The sequence below is a fragment of the Eptesicus fuscus genome, chromosome 10 (genome assembly GCF_027574615.1).
Source record: "Eptesicus fuscus isolate TK198812 chromosome 10, DD_ASM_mEF_20220401, whole genome shotgun sequence".
Lineage (NCBI taxonomy): Eukaryota > Metazoa > Chordata > Mammalia > Chiroptera > Vespertilionidae > Eptesicus > Eptesicus fuscus.
Window position 1 is genome coordinate 480,704 of NC_072482.1, and position 22,243 is coordinate 502,946.

General features: G+C 56.1%; 1 protein-coding gene across 1 annotated transcript; it reads right to left on the minus strand.

Annotated features, from left to right (window-relative positions):
- Nucleotides 1-366: 366 nt before the first annotated feature.
- On the minus strand, nucleotides 367-5,927 carry ZFP57 (ZFP57 zinc finger protein). Its single transcript, XM_054721972.1, has 5 exons — nucleotides 5,868-5,927; nucleotides 2,908-3,323; nucleotides 2,385-2,511; nucleotides 1,886-1,990; nucleotides 367-1,391 (listed from the first exon to the last, which is right to left on the minus strand). The coding sequence occupies exons 2-5, from the start codon at nucleotides 3,028-3,030 to the stop codon at nucleotides 367-369; spliced, it is 1,380 nt and encodes a 459-aa protein (XP_054577947.1). The 5' UTR covers nucleotides 3,031-3,323; nucleotides 5,868-5,927.
- Nucleotides 5,928-22,243: the final 16,316 nt, after the last annotated feature.

A 22,243-nucleotide genomic window follows, 5' to 3' on the forward strand; every position in this document is an offset into this window, starting at 1 on the left:
AGGAACATGATGAGTCCAAAACATCCAAGAGCAGAGTGAGCTGCAGAGTGGGCGCAGGGAGAGCCAGCTCGGGCCGAGCTCCGCCCCCGGGCCTCCAAGGAGCAGCGGACAAAGGTGCGGGTGGCGCCTGCTTTGAGGCGCCCGTACTTCCCCGGCCAGCAGAGGGGCCCCTCGACTTCCGCTCCCATCCCTTCCTCCCTGTCCATGCCTATCGGAGCACCGCCGTTTTGCTCAACAATTCCTGCTTCATGGTGTGAGACACAGAACAGCTGGTGCTAACAGCGTTTCCGGTGCCGCCCCCCGCGCCCCCGCCCGCCCGCCCTCAGGAAGGCCACGCGGGCAGACCTCCTCCATCGGCAGGGCTGTTTACTCGGGTCCAAGGCTGTCCCCGCCTCGGCGGCTTCTCCTCCTCCGCACCCCTTCTCCCTTCCTCCCCTGCCGCCTCCTGGGGGTCCGGCTCCTCGGGGACCCACCGCCTTCCCGGCCACAGGGGGGGCGCGGCGAGAGGCCCAGCCACCGGCCCAGGACCGCCCGGCACGGCCCGTCGCGGTGGCTCCCCCAGTGCCCCACGAGGGCCTCCCTCTCCCCAAAGCAGAGGTCGCAGACGGGGCAGCGGTAGCCCGGCTCCCCGTGGGCCTGCTGGTGGCGGAGCCCCGAGGGCGAGCGGAAGGACTGGCCGCAGCGGCAGCGGCGGGTCTCCTGGTGCCGGGGGCGCGAGGCCTGCGCGCCGGGGGCCGGGGGGCCAGGAGGGCAGGGGGGGGCCCCGCGTCCCGGAGGCTCTGGCAGGGGAGCCCGGGGCCGCGGCGCTGGGGCCGGGGCCGTGGCCGCGGGGGCCCGCGCTCTCACCACGAGCACCGGGCTCCTGCCTGCGGGCGGCCGCGGCCCAGCGGCGGGGCCCTCGGCTCTGCGCGCGGCTTCCCGGGCCCCGGCCGCTGGCACGTGGCTCCCCGCCGGCCCCGGGGCCGCGTGTGTCCGCTGGTGGCGCTTGAGCTCCGACCGGTCGCGGAAGCCCTTGCCGCAGCGCGGGCAGCAGTGCGGCCGGTAGCCCAGGTGCACGCGGCGGTGGCGGCTCAGGCCCGAGGCGTCGCAGTAGGTCTTGTCGCAGAGGCCGCAGCGGAAGGGCCGCTCCCCGAGGTGCGTGCGCCGGTGGTCGGCCAGGGCCTTGGGGCTGCGGAAGGACTTCCCGCACTGGCCGCAGGGGTGCGGCCCCTTCAGACTGTGGACCGACTGGTGGTGGTGGAGGTTGGAGCGCTTGCTGAAGCACCTGCCGCAGACCGGGCAGGGGAAGGGGGGCCCGGCCCCGGACGCCGGCTGCTCGGGGGTCCCGCCCAGGGGCCCAGCTGGGAAGGGGGCCGGGCCTGAGCCTCTGCCCCCGGGCTGCTCCTCGCCTCCTGCCAGGACCGAGAACACAGCAAGACTCACCCCGAGCCCGGCGCCCAGGCCTCCCGCCTCGCTCTGCACCCTCAGCCGCACCAGGGTTTTTCTAATTAACAGCAAGTAAAACCTGAACTGTAATCTTTCAACAATATCAGATTAAAATATTAACTTACAACATTTTTTGAAACCCAATTCCTCTCATTTTCCTAACATCGTGCAGATGGGACCAGAGGGAGGAGGTGCTGCTGGAAAGGAAGCTCAGAGGGGAGTGCCAGCGGGCACTGGGCACGGCCGGCCTGGCGCAGCCTCTCACGTCCTCTCACCTCCCAGGAACCAGTCTCCCCGACCCTCTGGGCGTCAAGCCCACCCCGTCCTTCCTTTTCTCTTGCAAGGACGTCAGCAAAGGCGTGCCCCTGACAAGCAGCCACATGCAGCCTCAGCCCCTGGAAGCTGGAGGCCCCGGCGGCCCAGTCAGCTTCCCGAAGCCCAGGCCCGGGGGGCGGCGCACCTGCAGGCCGGCCTCCCCCGCGCGGGGGACGGAGGGCTGCTCTCCACCGCTGCTCTTCTTGTTCCAGCTCCGCGACCAGATCCGGGTTAGACAGCGCGGTTCCAGCTGCGGGGAGGGAAGGGAGAAGGAGCGGAGGTCCCCGGTGTGGCCCTTTGCACCGAAAGGGGACAACGGGCTGCTTTTGTGCCCTCGGTGGAAGAACTAGAATCTGGGAAACAGATGCCGGGGACACGCTCCAAATCCAGCCCCTGAGCAGCGGGGCTCGCCGAGCGGCCTGGGAAGTGGGCGGGATGAGGGGACGCTGCCTGCCCTGGGCGCAGCCGTCACTGCTGCCGCTGCCTTCGCGCAGGCGCTCAGCCCTCTTCTCTCTCCCTGGGCTCGGACCCAGACCTCACACCCGAGAACCAAGGGCCCGTGAGGCTGCTGGAGGTGACTGACCTGCCTGCCAGGGGAGCCCAGCGCCCAGGGCCCTGGGACAGGCTGCGGGGCCGCCGCTTACCCACAGACACCAGGGTTCTGAAGGCCTCGGACATGACGTCCTGGTAGAGGGCCCTCTGACGGGCGTCCAGACACGCCCACTCCTCCGGGGTGAAGCGCACGGCCACATCCTCCAAGGTGACTGGCTTCTGGAAGAGAGGGCCTCAGGGAGTCTGGGCCCAGAGCAGACACTGGCCTCGTCCCAAAGCGAAGGGAAAACCACACCCCGGGAGCAGGGGAAGTAGGACACTCAGGCACAGAGCCAGCAGCGGTGACGTCGAGGAAAGAAAGGGAGGTTGGAGAGGAGGGAAGGAAAGGATAGGAGCAGAGGGAGGGTTTACACGGAAAATGACCAGGTTCGGGGAGCAAGCAGAAAGGCTGCGGCCCTGCCGGCCCAGGAAGCACTCGTGAGGGCGCCGTGCTGCCGGGAGGCCCTCGGCCCCTCCTGGTGCTGCTCAGCTTGAAGCAGCTGAGGTCCCATCTGACCTGCAGACGGGGTGGGTAAAAGCTGCCGGGCCGGGAACCCGCCCGGCTGGTCTCCTCACCTCCGCCCAGGCCTGCCACCCGCACTCCCTCTTCGCCGCTGCCCGCGGGGCCTCCTGGTTGGGATCGGGCTCCGGGCTGGTGCTGGTGCCGGTGCCGGTGCCGGGGAACAGCTGCACTTCCATGGTACCTCTTCCTAGCTTCAGCCACTCGCGGACTTGCCCCCGGGGCTACCTCCCGCCCTGAGGTGGCAGAGCCCGAGGGAGCGGCCTGCAAGGCCCTGGTTGGCTTGGCTTCCTGTGACCGACCATCTGCTCAGGGGCTGCCTTCCTCCGGATCCCAAGCCTCGGCTCCGGAGCTCAGGGACCTGGCCACCCGGGCGCGGCTGCCACTGTCCAGGAACGCCAGGCTGGGCTGGGAAGGCGCCTGCCCGTTTCTCCCTGCGTCTAACCGCCGGCTCGTGCCCACCTCTGGGAGCCTGAGGTCAGAGAGAAACAAACACATCAGCAGGAGGGGAGTGAGGAGCAACAGAGAGAAACCGAACATATGAGCACGGGGGTGGGGGGGCAGTGAGGAGCACCAGCTTCCTTATTAGACAAAGGCGCCCACTCCTGCTCCGAGCCAGGGACCTGCAGCACGGTGCGGGTGACAGCTAACTCACCGTTTTAACCCGAAGTGCAGAGGTGCTATCGCTCAAGGACACTCTGGTCCAAGCCGAGACTGGCTCCGAGGGTGGGCTGCCCGGTCCCAAAGCTCTCTGGAGCAGCACAGCCTGCCCGAGGGAGCCAGAATGGCCGCACCCGCACCCGCACCCGCACCCGCACCCGCCTCCTGATTCTGATCTGGTTTCACTGGAAAATGGGATTAAAGGAGACACGCTAAGATCCCATGGAGGAGAAAAAGATGGCTCTTTGGGTTTTCATATACACAGATGTTTGTAAAGAATACGGTGAGCTGCCGGTGGCTGGGCATCACCCTGTGCACCGAAGGGTCGCTGGTTCCATTCCGGCTCAGGGACATACTGGGTTCCAGGCTGGATCCCTGGTCGGGGCGGGCGCACATGGAAGGCAACCGATTGGTGCTCCTCTCTCCCATCAATGTTTCTCCCTCTCTCCTCTCTCTCTCCTTCTTTCTTTCTCTCTCTCTCTCTCTCTCTCTCTCTCTCTCTCTGCATGTCTTCTGGTAAGGATTTTAAAAAAACGAAGCCCTGCTGGTTTGGCTCAGTGGATAGAGCGTCAGCCTGTGGACCGAAGGGTCCCAGGTTCGATTCCGGCCAAGGGCACATGCCTGGGTTGCGGGCTTGATCCCCAGTAGGGGGCGTGCAGGAGGCGGCTGATCAATGATCCTCCTCATTGATGTTTCTCTCTCTCCCTCATCACTGTGAAGAATAGTGATGGCAACCCAACGTCAAGCACGCATTCCGGGCTCCCGCTGAGCACCTGGCTGCACTCCCAGGCCTGCTGACAGCAGCGTGCCCCGTCTCCTCCGGAGACGCGTGAAAAGAATAAAGGCATAAAAACCTGTTACTTCTTTCACTTTTTTGAACAAGAGATGGAAGTGAACATGCCAGCAAGAAAAGGGGCATTTGACAATGGGGTTAGGGATGGGAGGAAGTTGACAGGAAGGGTGCAGTGCTGGGATGGGAGCTGGAGTCCCTCCCCCTGTGGCTTCCTTCCCGCCCAGCCCGCCGCGTCTCTGCCAGGCGTGCAGACCTGCTCATTCTCCCCACGGGCGGCTGTGCCCTAAGGCTTGCCAAACAGGCAATACCGACCTTTAGTCAGGGGCACCGACCTCTTTTCCTTCAGGTCGTCACATTTAAAAACCGACAAGAGCCCTGACCGGTGTGGCTCAGTGGATAGAGCGTCGGCCTGCGGACTCAAGGGTCCCAGGTTCAATTCCGGTCAGGAGCATGTACCTTGGTTGCGGCACATCCCGGGTAGGAGGTGTGCAGGAGGCAGCTGGTCGATGTTTCTCTCTCATGGATGTTTCTCTCTCTCCCTCTCCCTTCCTCTCTGTAAAAAAATCAATAAAATATATATTTTTAAAAAACACAAAAAAACTGACAACAGCCAACACAATAGCTGTCCGGTGTGTATGAATTAAAATTATATTTATTGTCAGATCAGCAAAAAAAAAAAAAAAAAGTTGTGGTGTGCCACAGAATGTTAGGACTTGGTTATGAGCCACGGAATGGAAAACCGCGGTCCCGCGCTCCCGCAGAGCCCGCACAGGCCGCATCCCGAAGCAGCATCAGCGACGGCGTCCGTCCGCAAGGCCCTGCCTTCCTGCCAAGGAGACCCCGCTCCCACCGCGGGTCCTCCACCGCCTCTGCCCGGGTCGGGTCGGGTCGGGTCGGGTCGGGTCGGGGTCGGCGCCTTGCGCGGGCTGCGGGGCCGCGCACCGTCTGCACCGGGCTCCCGGGCTCCCGGCGCGGAGACCGGAGGAGGTGCAGGCTGAACGGCCACCTGGCGCCTGTCCCGCCCTCCAGAGCTCCATCCCCGAGCGGAGGAGGCGCCATTTTCCAGTCCTGAGCCCCCCCGCCCCCCCCCCCCCCCGTCCCGTAGTCTCCCTCGCACCCCAAACCGGCACGTGGGCCTGCCCCCTGGCCCCCGCCCTGGGCCGAGCCAGCCCTCGGGGCTGCCCCATCCCTCAAGGGCCCTTTCCAGCTCTGCCCAGCCCGGCCCTGGCCCTGACCCCTCCGGGTGCGGGCCGCCCCCAGCACCCCGCGCCCCCAGCGCCCCCAGCACCCCGCGCCCCCAGCGCCCCACCCCTGCGCTCCCCGCCCGCCCGGGGCCTCCCGAAGGCCGGCGCCTAGGACCCAGGGGCTGGCCTTCTGGGCCCCAAAGGCCGGCCAGCCCCGAGACGCCCTTCCCGGGACCCCGCTTTCCCAACACGTGCCGGGCGCGCGCCCCGCCGACCGGTCGGAAGCTCCCCCGCCGGCCGCGCTCTGGGCGGAGGCTGCGAGACAGACCCCTCCGTCGGCTCAGACCCCGGCGAGCCCACCGCCCCTCGGCCTACTCACCGCGGGGGGAGCCCCGGACCGCGAGCCGCTCCCGCAGCGCTCGTCCGGGAGGCGGCGACCGGCTCCGCCCCCGCCCGCCCCGGAGGCTGTGGGCCCGCAGGCGGCGCGGCGAGTCTGAGCCTAAGACCCGCCCCACCAGCCCTCCCCTCCCTCCGGTTACCTGGGCGCCGCCTGGCGCAGGAGCTTCTTAGTCCCAACCTTAATTTACTCTTGGAAAAGGGGTCACATCTTAAATTAAAATCTGATTAAAACCACCACCATCACCTGGAGCCCAAAGAGCAGAGTCGAGACCCTCACCGGCCCCCGGGGAGACGTGGAGGCACACGCCTTCCCGGGAGGGCGGGCCGGGCCACGCGGAGCCGCGCAGAGGCCGCGGGCGAGTGGGGTCCAAGGGTCCCCGGGGAACTCCCCCGGCCCCCCCACGCAGTGCGCAGCCTGGGGGCGGGGCTGGGGGCTGCAGCCTCTCCAGCCTCCCTGGCAGGGGTCCTCGCCCACGGGAGGTTCTCACACTGAGGAGCCAAGGCTAGAAAGCTGAACGCGGAGGGCCTGAGCCACCAAAAGCTAAGAGGATAATTAGAGGGAAAATAGCCCTCCCCTCCCTTCCCCCTCCCCTCCCCTCCCCTCTCCTCTCCTCCCCTCCCCATAAGAACCCTGGGTGTGAGCAGGAAGATAGTTCGGTCTTTGAGAGGGGAGTCCACCACCCTCCCAAGTGTCCTCACCTGAGGAAACATCTTTCCTTTTGCACCAGCACCTGCCTCTCGGATTTGGCTTCCGTTCGGGCAGGCAGCTGCCCTTCCATCACCCGATGAGAGGTGGCAGGCAGAGGGAGGGGACCATGACCAGGTAAATTCTCCTTACCTGGTACCTTACCACTGAGCTGAACCCAGGTCAGCCTTTCTCAGTGACACCTTATTTAAATCCTCACCCAGGGCATGTTTTTATTGATTTTATACAAGAGGAAGGGGGGATCAATGTGAAATAGAAACATCTATTGGTTGTCTCCCGTTCTCACCCGGACTGGGATCCAACTGCAACCTAGGTGTGAGCCCAGACCGGGAATTGAACCTGCAGCTTTTTTAGTAAACGGGAGGCTGCGCCAACCAACGGAGCCACCGGCCAGGGCATCTTCTTCTCTTTAATCAGCCCTATGAAAAGATTTCTCTTTGGCATTGGGCTTTACAGTTTATAAAATACTTTTGTAAACAGAGCCTCCACTAAATCCTCACAAGCACCATGCGAGGTAGGAATTGTTATTCCATCTCTGTGTTACTGACAAGTTTAGGTTCTTGTCCCCTGATGTAAAAGGATTTAGACCGGGGACTCTGGTAAAAGCAAAGGCAGATTGATTGAGGCTCTGCAGAGGGCCAGAACCCTGAGATGGGGCCTCGGGTTGTCACCGGAAGCGGGTCCTGGTGTTGGTGGGTCTGCCTGGGGTCGGCTGGGAGTGTGTAGGTTCTTGAATTTGTGCGGGAAAAGTTTCACAGCATGAGTCCAGATGACTACGAGGGAACATTTACTGAAGCAGGGACAGTGGAACAAGGAAGGGCCTAGGATAGCAGCAGCAGGGAGCCCGGCTGGGCCGCCCTAGCTCTCGGGAGTCAGAGAGAAGGGGGCCTTGGGGACAGGCTCAGGGGTTAGCCTGGGACGCGCTGCCGCTGCCCATTGCTCCCTGGCTGCAAGTCCCAGGCGGTCCCTTAGAGTTTAGGGGACACACGCCTGGGGGGTTGGGGGAAGAGGAGGGGGAGGGACTGGTGGGGGCTGCTCCCCAGAGGGCAGGCAGCTCTGGCTCCTCTGTCTTGAGGGTCTCTCTCTCAGGTGGGAATCTTAGGGGAGGCTTGGGGGAGGGTTCCAGCACATGCACCCGTGTCCAGGTGGCTCCTCCAGGGCGTGGGCTCCACCGACGGTCAGGGCCAGGGCCAGGGCAGGGGGTCGTCAGTCATGGCAGCTGGTCCTGGTGTTGTCCACCCGGCTGTGCTGCCTTTCTGGGCTGGAGCTGGACTACAACGAGGCCGAGATGCTCTTAGGGAGGGGCCTGCTGTAAATTGCTTTGCAGTTTGTTCAGCTCTCTGCCTCAGTCTCCCTGTTCCACCTGTCCTGGTTCTGTCTCAAGGTTCTGTGCCCCAGTTGGGCTCGGTTTTTATGGCTTGAGGACATGGGAGTTGCTGGAGTTAAACAATCAGAGTAGGTTAGCAGGCTTCTGTTTGGGAACACTGATGCCGGGACGCCTCAGCAGAGTTCTCGGGGTGTGCAGCACTCTGCCGTGCAGGACGGGACTTGCCCCACATGCCTGTGAGGTCTGATCACAAATGGAATCGAGGCCCCTCCCCTGGGGACTGACCTTTAGGCCACCTCACAAGGACAGTCCCTTTGGCTTAGACCACATTCCACTCGCTAAGACCATTATCTTTCCCCTCAGGACCTTCCTAGGATCCGGACCCGCACAGAGAATTCCCCGCCCAGAAAAAGCCGCCTGGAGTCCTTTAAAACCGCTGCCTCCCGTCCTTGGGGGCTGGCGCCATTTTGAGGCTCAGCCCATCGGGTGGGCAGATGACCTAACACATTTATGACCCCTCACCACTCTGGCCGTGTACATTCCTCCTTCAGCGACCCTAGCATTTCATGCTGAAACCCAGGAGGGTTCCACGGGGAAAGGGAGCCATCACCCCAGCTTCGATCACCCTGAGTTTGCTACTTGGAGAGCAGCAAGCAGCAACAGCTTGTCTTGGGTTTACCTTCGAATCCTACTCAGGTGACTCCATTGCCAACCTCGATCAGGCTTCCCTCCCTTCCAGCCCTCCTGAGCGCCTGACCGGGGACGCTGCTTCCCCACTGCTGACCCTCCATCCCACACGGGCCAGTCTTCTCCAGGCGAGTGACGTCCCACAATTCCCCTCGTCTCTGGTCTTCTGCCCACTCTCTCTCACTGACTTCTTGAAAGTCTTTTATCTCAAAAGTCCTAGTGCTAGGCCATTTGACTTTGGATCCTTCTGGATTGGAGACGCCCAGTCCAGAGGGTCACCTCTCATTTCTCGTGGTGATTTGTTTAGCAGTGGGGACGCCTGCCCTAAACAGTCACCTTTGGATTTGTGACGCATCACTCACGCTTCCTCTCTCGTAGGCCACGCCACACTCCCTCTGCACACTCACCGGGGAGATCAGGCCCAACCACCTCATTTCCTTTTGTAACAGTTTGGCCACAACATAAACTAGATGGTAAGTCTCAATGGCCTGAAAACAGCACTTCCAATTTTATTTATTTATTTTTTATTAAATCTTTATTGTTCAGATTATTACAGTTGTTCCTCTTTTTTCCCCCCATAGCTCCCCTCCACCCGGTTCCCACCCCATCCTCTAACCTTACCCCCGCCCCACCTGTCCTCATCCATAGGTGTATGATTTTTGTCTAGTCTCTTTCCGCACCCCCCCCACCCCTTCCCCCTGAGAATTGTCAGTCCACTCCCTTTCTATGCCCCTGATTCTATTATATTTACCAGATTATTCTGTTCCTCAGATTTTTAATTCACTTGATTTTTAGATTCATTTGTTGATAGATATGTATTTGCTGTTCATGATTTTTATCTTTACCTTTTTCTTCTTCTTCCTCTTCTTAAAGAATACCCTTCAGCATTTCATATAATACTGGTTTGGCGGTGATGAACTCCTTTAGCTTTTTCTTATCTGTGAAGCTCTTTATCTGACCTCCAATTCTGAATGATAGCTTTGCTGGGTAGAATAATCTTGGTTGTAGTTTCTTGCTATTCATCACTTTGAATATTTCTTGCCACTCCCATCTGGCCTGCATAGTTTCTGTTGAGAAATCAGCTGACAATTGTATGCATGCTCCCTTGTAGGTAACTCACTGTTTTTCTCTTGCTGCTTTTAATATTCTCTCTTTGTCTTTTGCTCTTGGCATTTTAATTATGATGTGTCTTGGTGTGGTCCTCTTTGGATTCCTCTTGTTTGGGGTTCTGTGCGCTTCCTAGACTTGTAAGTCTATTTCTTTCACCAGGTGGGGGAAGTTTTCTGTCATTATTTCTTCAAATAGGTTTTCAGTATCTTGCTCTCTCTCTTCTTCTGGCACCCCCATAATTTGGATGTTGGTATGCTTGAGGTTGTCCCAGAGGCTTCTTACACTATCTTCATATTTTTGGATTCTTTTTTATTTTTTATTTTCTGGTTGAGTGATTTTTGCTTCTTTGTATTTCAAATCTTTGACTTGATTCTTGCGATCCTCTAGTCTGCTGTTGGATCTCTGTATAATATTTTTTTATTTCAGTCAGTGTATGCTTAATTTCTAGTTGGTCCTTTTTCATATCCTTGAGGGTCTCACTAAATTTATGGGCCTTTTCTAGAAAATTCTTGAAAAACCTTATAGCCATGGTTTTGAACTCTATATCCTGTAGTTTGCTTTCCTCCATTTCTTTCATTTGTGACCTGTTTCTTTGTCTCCGCATTTTGGCTGCTTCCCTGAGTTGATAGAGTGGCTTTGTGTGCTAGGTGTCCTATAGGGCCCAGTGGCTCAGCCTCCCCAGTTACCTGAGGTGGACACTCTTTTTATTTATTTATTTATTTATTTATTAATTTATTTAATTGATTTTTTTACAGAGGAAAGGGAGAGGGATAGAGAGCTAGAAATATCGATGAGAGAAACATCGACAAGCTGCCTCCTGCACACCCCCCACTGGGGACGTGCCTGCAACCAATGTACATGCCCCTGACCGGAATCGAACCTGGGACCTTTCAGTCCGTAGGCAGATGCTCTATCCACTGAGCCAAACCGGTTTCAGCAAGGTGGACACTCTTGATGCACCCCTTTGTGGGCTGTGTGCACAGTCTTGTTGTAGTTAAGCCTTGATTGTTGTTGGTATCACTGGGAGGAATTGACCTCCAGGTCAATTGGCTGTGAGGATCAGCTGTGTCTACGATGGGAGAACTTCTGTGCTGGAGACACCCTTATGAGGCAAGACTTGCTTCAGTGGGGCTTTGGTGCTCACTGAGTCTGCCACCTGAGTGTGTCCCTTATGGATCTGAGGAGTTGTAATCTTGATGGTCCCACTCTGACCCCTGGGTACACTGGCTCTTGGATCTCCAAGGAGGTGCTAATTTAGCCTCTGCCTGAGGCCACCCAGCAGGAGCTAAGGAGAGATCTGCAGATTCCTCTTCTCTGTTTGGGGTTTGGAGGTGCCCAGATGAGGCCCAGCTGTGAATCAGTGCAAGCTGCTGTGGGGCCTGGGGCCTTCTTTTGGATGTTCTGGGTCTCTCTGACTCAGCTGCAGTTTGTTAGGTAAGTATAGATTTCAAAGGACCAGGCCATTCATATGCAAAAGCCTCTGCGCACAGCTTGGATGGGGCGGAGTCTCAGGGCAGAGCAAACAGCAATGGCTTCTCATCAGCCCTGCCCTAAGAGACCCCGGGTCTCAGTGTCCCCGCGCCCACTTCTATCCCCGCGCCCACTCTACCCCTGAGGGAGGCAGCTGGAACTGAGGGGACTGTCCGGGTACACATCCCATTTTCGACGTCTGACCTCGCACAGATAGAGAGGCGTCTGAGGTCTTTTTCCCCTGACCCCCCCACCTTTACCAAGGAATCTGAGTGCCTGACCCAGTCCTATGACCTGACCTGGCACAACATCCATGTCCTCCTGTCCTCCTCTCTCACCCAGAAAAGAAGGAACGTGTTGGACTAGCAGCTCAGGACCGTGCTGTGCCCTCCACAGACAGGACTCGGTGGCCGACCCAGTTGGCGCTGACATAATCCTCCAAACTGACCCAAGACGGAACTATTGGGTTACTTCTCCAGGGCGCCGGCTCCATAGCCATATAATCCCGTCTCATTGCCGGACTCAGAAAGGCTGCCCATAAGGTGGTCACCTATGACGAACTTAATGAGATTACTCAGGGCCCTGACGGAAACCCAGTTGTCCTCCTCTCCCGCCTCATGGAGGCCTTACGGGAATTTCCCACCTTAGACCCCACGCCCCAGAGGGAGCCCTCCTTCTGAATACCCATCTTATAGCCCAATCAGCCCAACATACCCAATCAGCCTCAAACTCCGAAAATAGACACAGGTCCACAAACCCCTCAAAAGACCCTGTTACCTGGCCTTTAAGGTCTTTAATAATAGAGACAAGGAGACCCAAATCCAAAAACAAAGGCGAGACCAGGCCAAGGCTGAGGCCCAGACGGAGGCCTTCCAGCTCCTAGCCACCGCTCTCACGAACCCCAGATGAAGAGCTGGTCTTCCAACTCTTAGCCAGGGCTAAGCCCCTCCGGGCCCTCCTTCAAATGCAGCAAGGAAAGACACTGGGCCAAGACCTGCTCAAACCCGAGACCCCACCTGGGCCCTGCCCAAGGTGCGGAAGGGAAGGCCACTGGAAATCAGGCTGTAGCCTGGCTCCTCAGGGACGGACCTTAGCCAGTCCACCATGGCCGCCCTCTGGATCCGGTTTGGAGCTCCCAGACCTCCTGGGACTGGCCATCAAAGAAGCTGCCTAGGCCCTGACAGGGCCCCACAGACTTCCATCACAGGACAGAGCCTCGGGTAACGACTGTCGGTTGTGGCAGGTGAGCCCATCTCCTTTTTTTCTCTTTTTCTTTTAATATATTTTATTGATTTCAGAGAGGAAGGGAGAGGGAGAGAGAGACAGAAACATCAGTGATGAGAGAGAATTATGGACTGGCTGCCTCCTGCACGCCCCACACAGGATCGAGCCCACAACCTGGGCATGTGCCCTGACCGGGAATCAAAACCATGACCTCCTGGTTCATAAGTCGATGCTCAACCACTGAGCCAGGCTGGCTGGGCTGCTCTCCTTTTTAACTGACACTGGGGCCACTTATTCTGCCCTCCCCGAATTCACTGGGACCCTTGTCCCCTCCTCAGTCTCTATTATGGGAGTTTACATACTAGTGTCACAGCCATTAGCCACCTCACCTCTACACTGCATCTAACTAGACACCCCCTTTATCCACTCTTTTCTTGTTCTCCCTCGGTGCCCCACTGGGGCTACCACACATCCCCTCAAAAAGCCCAGTTGTCCCGAACCACAGTCACCTACGTCGGTGTCACTCTCACCCCAGAGCCGAACCATTATCTTGGACAGGAAACGTGTTATCTCCTCCATGACTGTCCCCTCCTCTATCACATGACCGGAGTCCCCTAAGTATCACAGCCACCAGACTCCACCTTACCCGCATCCCAGAAGAAGAGGCGAATGAGAGCACCCTGCACATGCCCCGTGTACTGACCCTACCAACCCTGCCTTCCCAGAAAGCCCACTCCTCTCCCAGCACGCCCTCCAGGTCCTACCACTGCCCCTTCGCCTTCGCACCTTCCTACGGGACTCCCTTCTCCAAGGGACTTCCCTTACCCCTGGGAAGAGATTTCCTTCCTTCTAGGTCCCTGACATACCCTCCCCCTTGGGACCATCTGACCCTGGAAGTGGGGCTTAGCTCTCCTCACCCACAGCCTTCCTCTCCTACACCCATAGGGACTTTCTCACCTCCACTCATCTCCAACCAACACTTACCCTTACTGTTCCCTCCTAAGCCGGGACTGCTGGCTCTGCCTTCCCCTCTCCTCTTCAGCGTATAGCACCATCCCTATCCCAATCAAGACAAGGAATCGGCCAAAGATCACTCTAGCTTAAAGAAGGGAAAGGGAACTGTGTTTCTCAAAAAGGCAGACACCCTTCTAGGCAATTATCCTGCAGCCCAGGCACCAAGCCTCCCTCCTCTTCCGCTCTTATATCCTATCTCCAACTGAGGTGGCTCCTTCCTCCCTCCCATCACAGGTCCCATCACCCTACACACCCCACCAATCGCCCAAGCCCCTTTGTGCTTTACAAGGTCACAGGGCAGTAGAACAGGCCATCTCCCGTCATCAGCTGGCCACACCACAGTTAACTAGAACTGCCCGACGGCCGCTGGGAACAGGAGAAGCCAACAGTTACTTCCTACAGCCGCTCCGTTTTCCTTCTTATCCAACCATCCAGGCTTCAGATACTCCTTTCCTTCTCTTCCGCTTTTCCCATCCTAGCGTTCCTGCCCACTTTACAGCAATAGAATCTCAAGCACCCATCGGCCCCCCGCCCCTTATGGGGAGCGCCAGGCAAAGGAACCTCATACCCTTTAGTCCACCTCTTCTCCCTACACCTTTCAGCTCGTCTCCGTGATCAGGGATTTTCCTTCCTCTGTGGGGAGAACACATACTCTGCCTCCCGACCAGCTGGACGGGCGCCTGTTCTCTCGTCTCTCTCACCCCGTGTAGGTGCAGCCCCCGGAAATCAGTCTTCACCTGCCCCGTAACCCACCATATTCGACAGAAGGGCATCCAGATCACCCCTCTCCTCCTAACCCTCAGCATCGCAGCAGGGCTTGGAGCTGGCATGGGGACCTAACCACTGCTCATCCTATTTTGAAATCCTATCTCAGGACCTAAAAGAAAGCTGTGGGTGCCCAGCAAGGGGCAAAACTGGGAAAACAAGAACCTTGCCCCCAGGGTAACCTCTCCTCCCTTTCATATCACTGGTCAAGCAACTTAGACCCCGGACCTTTCCTCCCTAAAGATCACAGGAGGCCTCAGTTGTATTTCAGCTCCAGGCTCAGAAAAGCAGCAAAACCAGACCAGTGACGCTGCGGCCGCCTCCGGGCCAGCTTCTACCTCCCAGTCCCTCTGGAGCTTCACCAACTGGTCTCTCAGGGAACTCCTGCTGCTGCTCCTCTCGCCCGCACCAGGAGGAATCTATACAGTGTTCCAGCGACTCTCAAAGTCCATCCCCCTGTGACCTCCATGTCCCTCTCAGCGGGAAGTAACCATGGAAGCTATGACCTTCGTCCCTATTCCATACAACAAAAAAGGCTGGATAGGCCACTTCACAAGGGCATTCCCTTTCACTTAGACAACATTCCGCTTGCTGAGACCATTATCCTTCCCCTCTGGACCTTCCCAGGATCCAGACCCGCCCAGAGAATTGTCTGCCTGTGGGCTCCTCCCCAGTCCAGAGGTTCTTTAAAACCTCTGACTCCCCATCCCTGGGAGCTGGCGCCATTTGGGGGCTCAGCCCATCTGGTCTCCAGATGACGTAATAAATTCATAATTCTTCATCCCTTTTGGCCTCGCGCCTTCCTCCTTAGGCAACCCTCACAGCATTGAGTTTGTCTCTGGGTTTGTGACTTGGTTTTCAATCTGAAAAACAAACTTAAAAGAAGTCAGAGTGGTTCCTGGACCGCGGCTCACAGCCACCTGGTGACGACCGCCACACTGTGACAGGGCTCGCCGCGAGGGAGCATGTTTGGGAACATGTGATTCTACCTGTTTCATTCACAGGCGAGGACACAGGCCTGGGAGGTTGCCGTACCGAAGCCCACATCGTGCTGCTCCAGGACCTGAGCCAGGCCCTCTGCTTTCACATCACCACACTGTGCGGGCTGCACGCGTGTGCTGGAGGCTGGCCGGGGCGGGTGTCACATCTCGCAGTGTGCCCGAGGCAAGCGGCCTGCTCTGCTTTACAGACAAACAGCACGTTGTGGACTGAGGGGTCTCTGGGTAGGCGGCTGGTGGGGAAGGTGGCAGGAAAAGCATGAGGTGAAGCAATGATGTACATTACCACGATCTTCAAAAAGGCTGGGAGAGGGGTGCCAACTACCATGAAGAAACTAAATGTGCCCTTTAAAAAAGACAGGGTCTGCCCTGGCCGGTGTGGCTCAGCGGATAGAGCATCAAGCTGCAGACCAAAGGGTCCCGGGTTCGATTCTGGTCAAGGGCATGTACCTCGGTTGTGGGCTCCTCCCCAGCCCAGGCCTTGGTCAGGAAGCTTGCAGGAGGCAACCGATCAATGTGTTTCTCGCACATTGATATTTCTCTCTGTCTTTTCCTCCCTCTTCCACTCTTCCTAAAAGATCAATGGAGCCCTATCCGGTGTGGCTCAGTGGATAGAGTGTTGTGTGAACCAAAGGGTCCCAGGTTCGATTTTGGTCAAGGGCACATGCCTTGATTGCAGGCTCCTCCCTGGCCCAGACCCTGGTGGGGGCACGTGCAGGAGGCAACCAATCAGTGTGCTTCTCTCACATCGATGTTCCTCTGTCTTTCCCTCTCTCTCCCACTCTCCCTAAAAGATCAATGGAGCCCTCACTGGTTTAGTGGATAAAGCGCTGGCCTGTGGACTGAAGGATCCCTGGTTCGATTCCAGTCAAGGGCACATGCCCATGTGGGCTTGATCCCCAGTAAGGGGCGTACAGGAGGCAGTCAATCAATGATTCTCTCTCATCACTGGTGTTTCTATCTCTCTCTCCCTCTCCCTTCTTCTCTGAAATCAATAAAAATATATTTTAAAAAAAGATAAGTGGATAAATATCCTCGGGTGAGGATTAACCAACAAAACAACAACATAAAAATCAATGGGAAAATGTCCTCAGGTGAGGATTACAAATAATAACAACAAATAAATAAATAAATAATAAAGGGACTTCCTAAAAAACAAGACGGGACCTGACCCGCACTGGCATGAACGGCCTCTCGTTCCGTCAGCGTCAGAAACATTTACACCTGAAGAGGATTTTTATGAGTTTATTTGAGCCAAACTGACAACTGCGAGGAAGCAGAATCCCAACAGAGTGAGAAAATGCTCTGAGAACAGCAGTTTGTACGTTACAGTCAAAGGAAGAGGTGTGAGGGTGGTTACAGGGCTCCACTGGTGATAGAGAGACCGGAGAAAGCAAAGCGGGGGGATCTCTGGGACTGATAAAGAGTAAAAGGAATAGATACATTCTTCTTAACAATTAACACGATAACAATAACAACGAGGGGTTTTGTGGTCTCTGCTCTGGTGCAGCGAGGGGTCCGGAAAAAAGGAAGTTACCCTGATTTGTTATTGTAGATGCAAAAAGACAACAGACAAGCTTAGTTAAGGCAAAGATTGGCCTCTGTGGGAGAAGATACTGCCCCGGGACAAGACTGCCTGCCGTGACTTGCTTTTAGTGAGAAAGTTTTAATTTCAGGCCATCCTCTGTGGCCACTTTAGGTGTCTGAGTTTGTAAGGCCGCCCTGCAGGCCTTCCTCTCAGCTCGCCAGGTTTAGTATGCGGCCCCTTTTCTGTCCACAACCCTAATCCCAGTCCTGGTTCCAAATCACTTTTTTAAAATATATATTTTCATTGATTTCAGAGAGGAAGGGAAAGGGCGAGATAGAAATATCCACGATGAGAGAGAATCATTGATAGGCTGCCTCCTGCAAGGCCCCCACTAGGGATCAAGCCCGAAACCCATGAATGTGGCCTGACTAGGAATCGCACCATGACCTCCTGGTTCCTAGGTTAATGCTCAACCACGGAGCCACGCCGGCTGGGCCAAATCACCTTATTTACAAAACTTGGCTGTTGGCCCTGGACCATTTGATTTGATTTGATTTGATCCTCAAATCTTGAGTGGCAGCAAAGAGATCTGGATGAACAGGGCATTTGTTTGCTCACTCAATAAGCATCACAGCATAGGTTTGGGGAGAGCCGGATTGGGATGGCCAAGGTTATTTGTCTCTGCGATACCAGCTCATCAGCGCTCAGCACAAGGCTTGCTTGGCTGTAGACTCTCAGCCGCTTACAGTTCCTCGTAAGACGGGAGAGCAGCAGTGTGAGTGGGGATGGTGGCGCGGGGACTCTGAGGAGTGGAACAGGATATGAGATAGGTATTGGGTTTGAGTGTGAAGACAATGAGCGGGAGGAAGGACGCCGGAGGGAGCTGGGTGTTGTGGGAAACTCTACATATGGAGCCTGAGCTTGATGGAACTGCAGGCTGATGAGAAGGGAGAAAGGGAGAAGCCCTCCTGGTTCTGACCTATGTGGTTCCAAATACTGAGAAAGCCCTTGAGCTAACCACCAGATCGGTGACCAAGACCCTGGTCTGAAGTTCAGCAACAGCCAGGCACTGTTAGGGCAACTGTCTTTGAATCAACTTCCTGGTTCTCGGTCTTTAACCATTGCCCCAATTCTTTCTCATTAATTGGCAATAAAATGGGAGACCCCATTGTCACAATCTAGCAAGCTGTGGCAAGTTTTTGTGGACGAAAGGAGCCACATGCTAACCTGACAAGCTCAGGGGAGGCCTGCGTGGCAGTCTTGCAAACTCAGAGACCTAAAATAACCACAAAAGATGGTTTGAAAATTAAATATTTAACTACAAACAGGTCCTAGGCCGATATTTTCCCTGACAAAGATCAACTTACATTTTCTTTACTGAGCCATTTGCCTTTTTGCCTCTAAGATAACATATCTGTGAGATGTCTGGGTAACTTGTAACTTCCTTTTTACCCCGACCCCTCAGGGCACAACAAATGGCACGGGACATTCCCTCATTGTTATTGTGATCAAGTTAATTGTCAACTGTTAATTACCTTAAAGTATCCTGTATCCATCTCTGTAAGAGAAGCACCTGTCCATCATTTCACTTTTCACCCTACCCCAGAGGTCTCCCCGCTTTGCTTTCTCCCACCTCCTTAATCCGTCACCAATGAATTTCATGTAACCCATCTACATCCCTTCCTTTGATTTCAATGTATAAATACAGATGTAACCCGCCATTCTCCGGAGCATTATCTCAATTCGTTGAGGTTCTGCTTCCCGGCACATGTCGACAGTTTGGCTCAAATAAACTCACAACAATTCTTTACAGGTTTCAATGGGTTTTTTTCGTTAACATTTGCTACGCCTGAAGCTCCACAAACCTGAGCTACTGTTGGAGGAGGTCACCAAGAGGCCGTGACGGCGGCTGCCCCACCGCTGCCGGGCAGTCAGAGGCTCCACATGCCCTCCCGTCCTTTGTCCTTGGCCTACACGCTGCGCCCACCATTCCCACACCAGGAGCTGCTGTAAGGCCGTCGCTTTGAGAATAAGATGTTGCTGAGACCGTCTGGACTGAATATGTGACTGAACCCAGTGAAGACCTCGACAGGCTTTTAAGATTCTTTTTTTTTTTTTTTTTTTTGGCTTTTAAGATTCTGATGGGCGGGTGTGGAGATCTACTTGCTTTGCAGCCGCCCTAGACAAGCTTCATAGATGCGGTCCTTTGCTTACTGAACCCTCCGCCTCTGCTCTGGAGCGGCCTGCCTCCCCACTCAGTGCCCGTATGCAGAACCCAAAGGAGCTGCCACCCTACCTGGTGGGCAGAACTCAAGGCCCTTTTCACAGCTTGTCAATCAGTCTTCCTATGTTTTACTGACTCGGGCTGTGGGCCAATGGCCTAGCTATCTGGTCTGCCACTTGAAAAACTAGACTCATTAGACATCTCTCTTTGGAGCTTCAAGCTGTGAAAATAAACCACAGCTGCTGACCTGCCCATCGAGGCGCTGGGGGCGGGGGTGCCCGGAAGCGCCTGCTCCCTGCTGTGACGGGCTGGACTCAGCTGCTGATGGGAGCCTGTTTGTGCAGTTCCCCGTGTGCCTGGGCCCATCCCATCCCAGACACGGCAAGAGCGAGCGTCCCTCTCACGGACTGGGCAGCGGGAGGACTCAGCGTGGCCTGGACTTTGACGACGGCCAATGTTTGTCCGTTTTCACAAGGAAGGCTACGTAGGAAGGGCATGTCCACACCTGCTCTGGCAGATGAACTTCCGGGGATCTCTGACCCCCGCTCAGGGCTCTCCCGGGGCCCCACCACGCTGACACTCTAGGGCACAGTGTTGTGATTTTAGTCCAATCAGCCTACTCCAGCCGACCAGTGTGGCCCTGAAACTGTCCCGCTCTCAGCTTGTCAGGCTGTCTTCAAGCTGAGAGCGGTGTGCCTCTTATTGCAAAGCCTCTTGACAATGGGCTGACAGGGTATCAATGACCTGTCATGCTTCCTTTCATCATCAAGAGGCTGAAACAGCCTCTTAAGCGCTGACTATGAAGGGTTTTTTACTTCCTTTCTCATCTCCTCGGGGCCCAGCTCAGCCATCGAATTCTGCAGTCCTGAGAAAGGAGCATGCCCATGGCCACTTGTTGAGTAACACCAGGATGGAAAGGACGGGAGGTTAGAGAAACCTATTTTGGAAATTCCTGGACATGATGCTCCTTCTTTCCCTAAAAGCCTAACAGCCCCAAGCTGGCCTGGCTGGTGCATCCTCTGGGTGGAACAGCCGAACCACAGGGCCAGGGGAGCTGAGAGATTCGCACTTAATTCCAGGCCGGCTGCTAGGGCTCTCTTGTTGGATTTACATGATCCCAGATTATAAAGATAATGGACACTTGATTGAGTACATCACTAAGTCTTTTTTTTATATATATATTTTATTGATTTTTACACAGAGGAAGGGAGAGGGATAGAGAGCTAGAAACATCGATGAGAGAGAAACATCGACCAGCTGCTTCCTGCACACCCCCCACCGGGGATGTGCCCGCAACCAAGGCACATGCCCTGACCGGAATCGAACCTGGGACCTTCCAGTCCGCAAGCCGACGCTCCATCCACTGAGCCAAACCGGTCTCAGCCATCACTAAGTCTTAAACCCCACACAGACCTGGTGGGGTCTTTGTACTTTTTTTTTTTTTAAATATATTTTATTGATTTTTTACAGAGAGGAAGGGAGAGGGATAGAGAGTTAGAAACATCAATCAGCTGCCTCTTGCACACCCCCTACTGGGGATATGCCCGCAACCAAGGTACATGCCCTTGACCGGAATCGAACCTGGGACCCTTAAGTCCGCAGGCTGACGCTCTATCCACTGAGCCAAGCCAGTTTCGGCCCTTTGTACTTTTTATTATTAATTTTATTTATTTACTAGAGGCCCAGTGCATGAAGATTCATGCACTCGGGGGCATCCCTCAGCCCAACCACCCTCTCACAATCCGGGACCCCTCGGGTAGGGTCCCTAGGCCTGGCCTGAGATCAGGGCCTATCGGGTCTTTCCTTCCCAGGTCTGCAGGAAGCTGGCCCCACCCCCGCCGCAGCCACTGCTTGCCATCTGTGCAGCACTGCCTCCCCTCCCCTGCCACCAGAGGCCTCCCTCTGCAGGCGACAGGCTGGGGTGCAATGGCTTGGCTGGCCTGGGCCTCCCTCTTTCTTTGCTGGGGGGTGGGGCCAGCCATGCAAGGGGCTGTCTGGCTACCTGATTGCCCCTAACCGCTCGCCTACCTGCCTGATCACCCCTAACCACTGGTCTGCCTACCTGATCACCCCTAACCCCTCTGCCTGCCTGCCTGATCACCCCTAACCACTGGTCTGCCTACCTGACCACCCCCATCCATGCTGCCTGCCTGCCTGATTGCCCCTAACAGCTTGCTTGGGGGCAGGGCCAGCCCAGTGAGGGTCTGTCTGCCTACCTGATCTCCCCTACCGCTGGTCTGCCTACCTGATCTCCCCTAACCACTCTGCCTGCCTGCCTGATCGGCCCTTAACCACTGGTCTGCCTACCCGATCACCCCTATCCACTCTGCCTGCCTGCCTGATTGCCCTTAACAGCTTGATTGGGGGCGGGGCTAGCCCAGTGAGGGTCTGTCTGCCTACCTGATCTCCCCTAACCACTTGCCTGCCTACCTGATCACCCCTAACCACTGGTCTGCCTACCTGATCACCCTTAATCCCTCTGCCTGCCTGCCTGATTGCCCCTAACCATTTGCTTGGGGGCAGGGCCAGCACTGACTTCCAGTTGGTCAGCCTCTGGTTGTCGCAGGAGCCGACCGCCAGTTGCCTGCCATCCATCGCAGGCTCCCCGCTGGTTTCCTGGTGGGCGTGGCTGGTGGGCGTGGCTTGTGGGTGTAGGGAAGGTACGGTCAATTTGCATATTACTCTATTATTAGGTAGGCAGGCGAAAGCTGTTTTTCTGGAACCTGGGGATCGGAGCGGGGAATAACCATCAGAGGACCAGCTCTTGGGCAACCCACTCCCACAAACCGGTACTAAGTGCCACAGGGAAAACAAAATCTAAACACTAGCTAGAGAGGACCTATAGACATGGAGGTCAATCCAGAAACACTGCCACCCAGGGATTGAAGCACAAATTGACTCTTGTGTAAACACAAATAAAGGAGTATAAGAAATAAAGACGTACTGCCTGCTTGAAAATCGGGACTGTGGCCTACAACACTGAGGAGCAGTGGAACGCAGGGAACTTCAATACTGTCCTGACTAGGAAGCAGGCGTGCCACACAGAACAGCAGAGGAAGTGAATGACCTTCACTACTGCACATTTTATTTTCATCTTTTACTTAAGAAACTAAAGTTTTTTCTTTTTTCCTCACTTGATTTTACCTTTTCAATTATTACATTTTTATTTTCAATCAGTATTATTACTACTACTATTTTACCTTTTTTTTTTAAAGTGTCATTTTAGTTGCCTGAGCTTCTGTTCATGCCAAGGTTGAAACCTCGTGATGGCTGGTACCATGGATCTGTCTCTCGCCCAGTGGG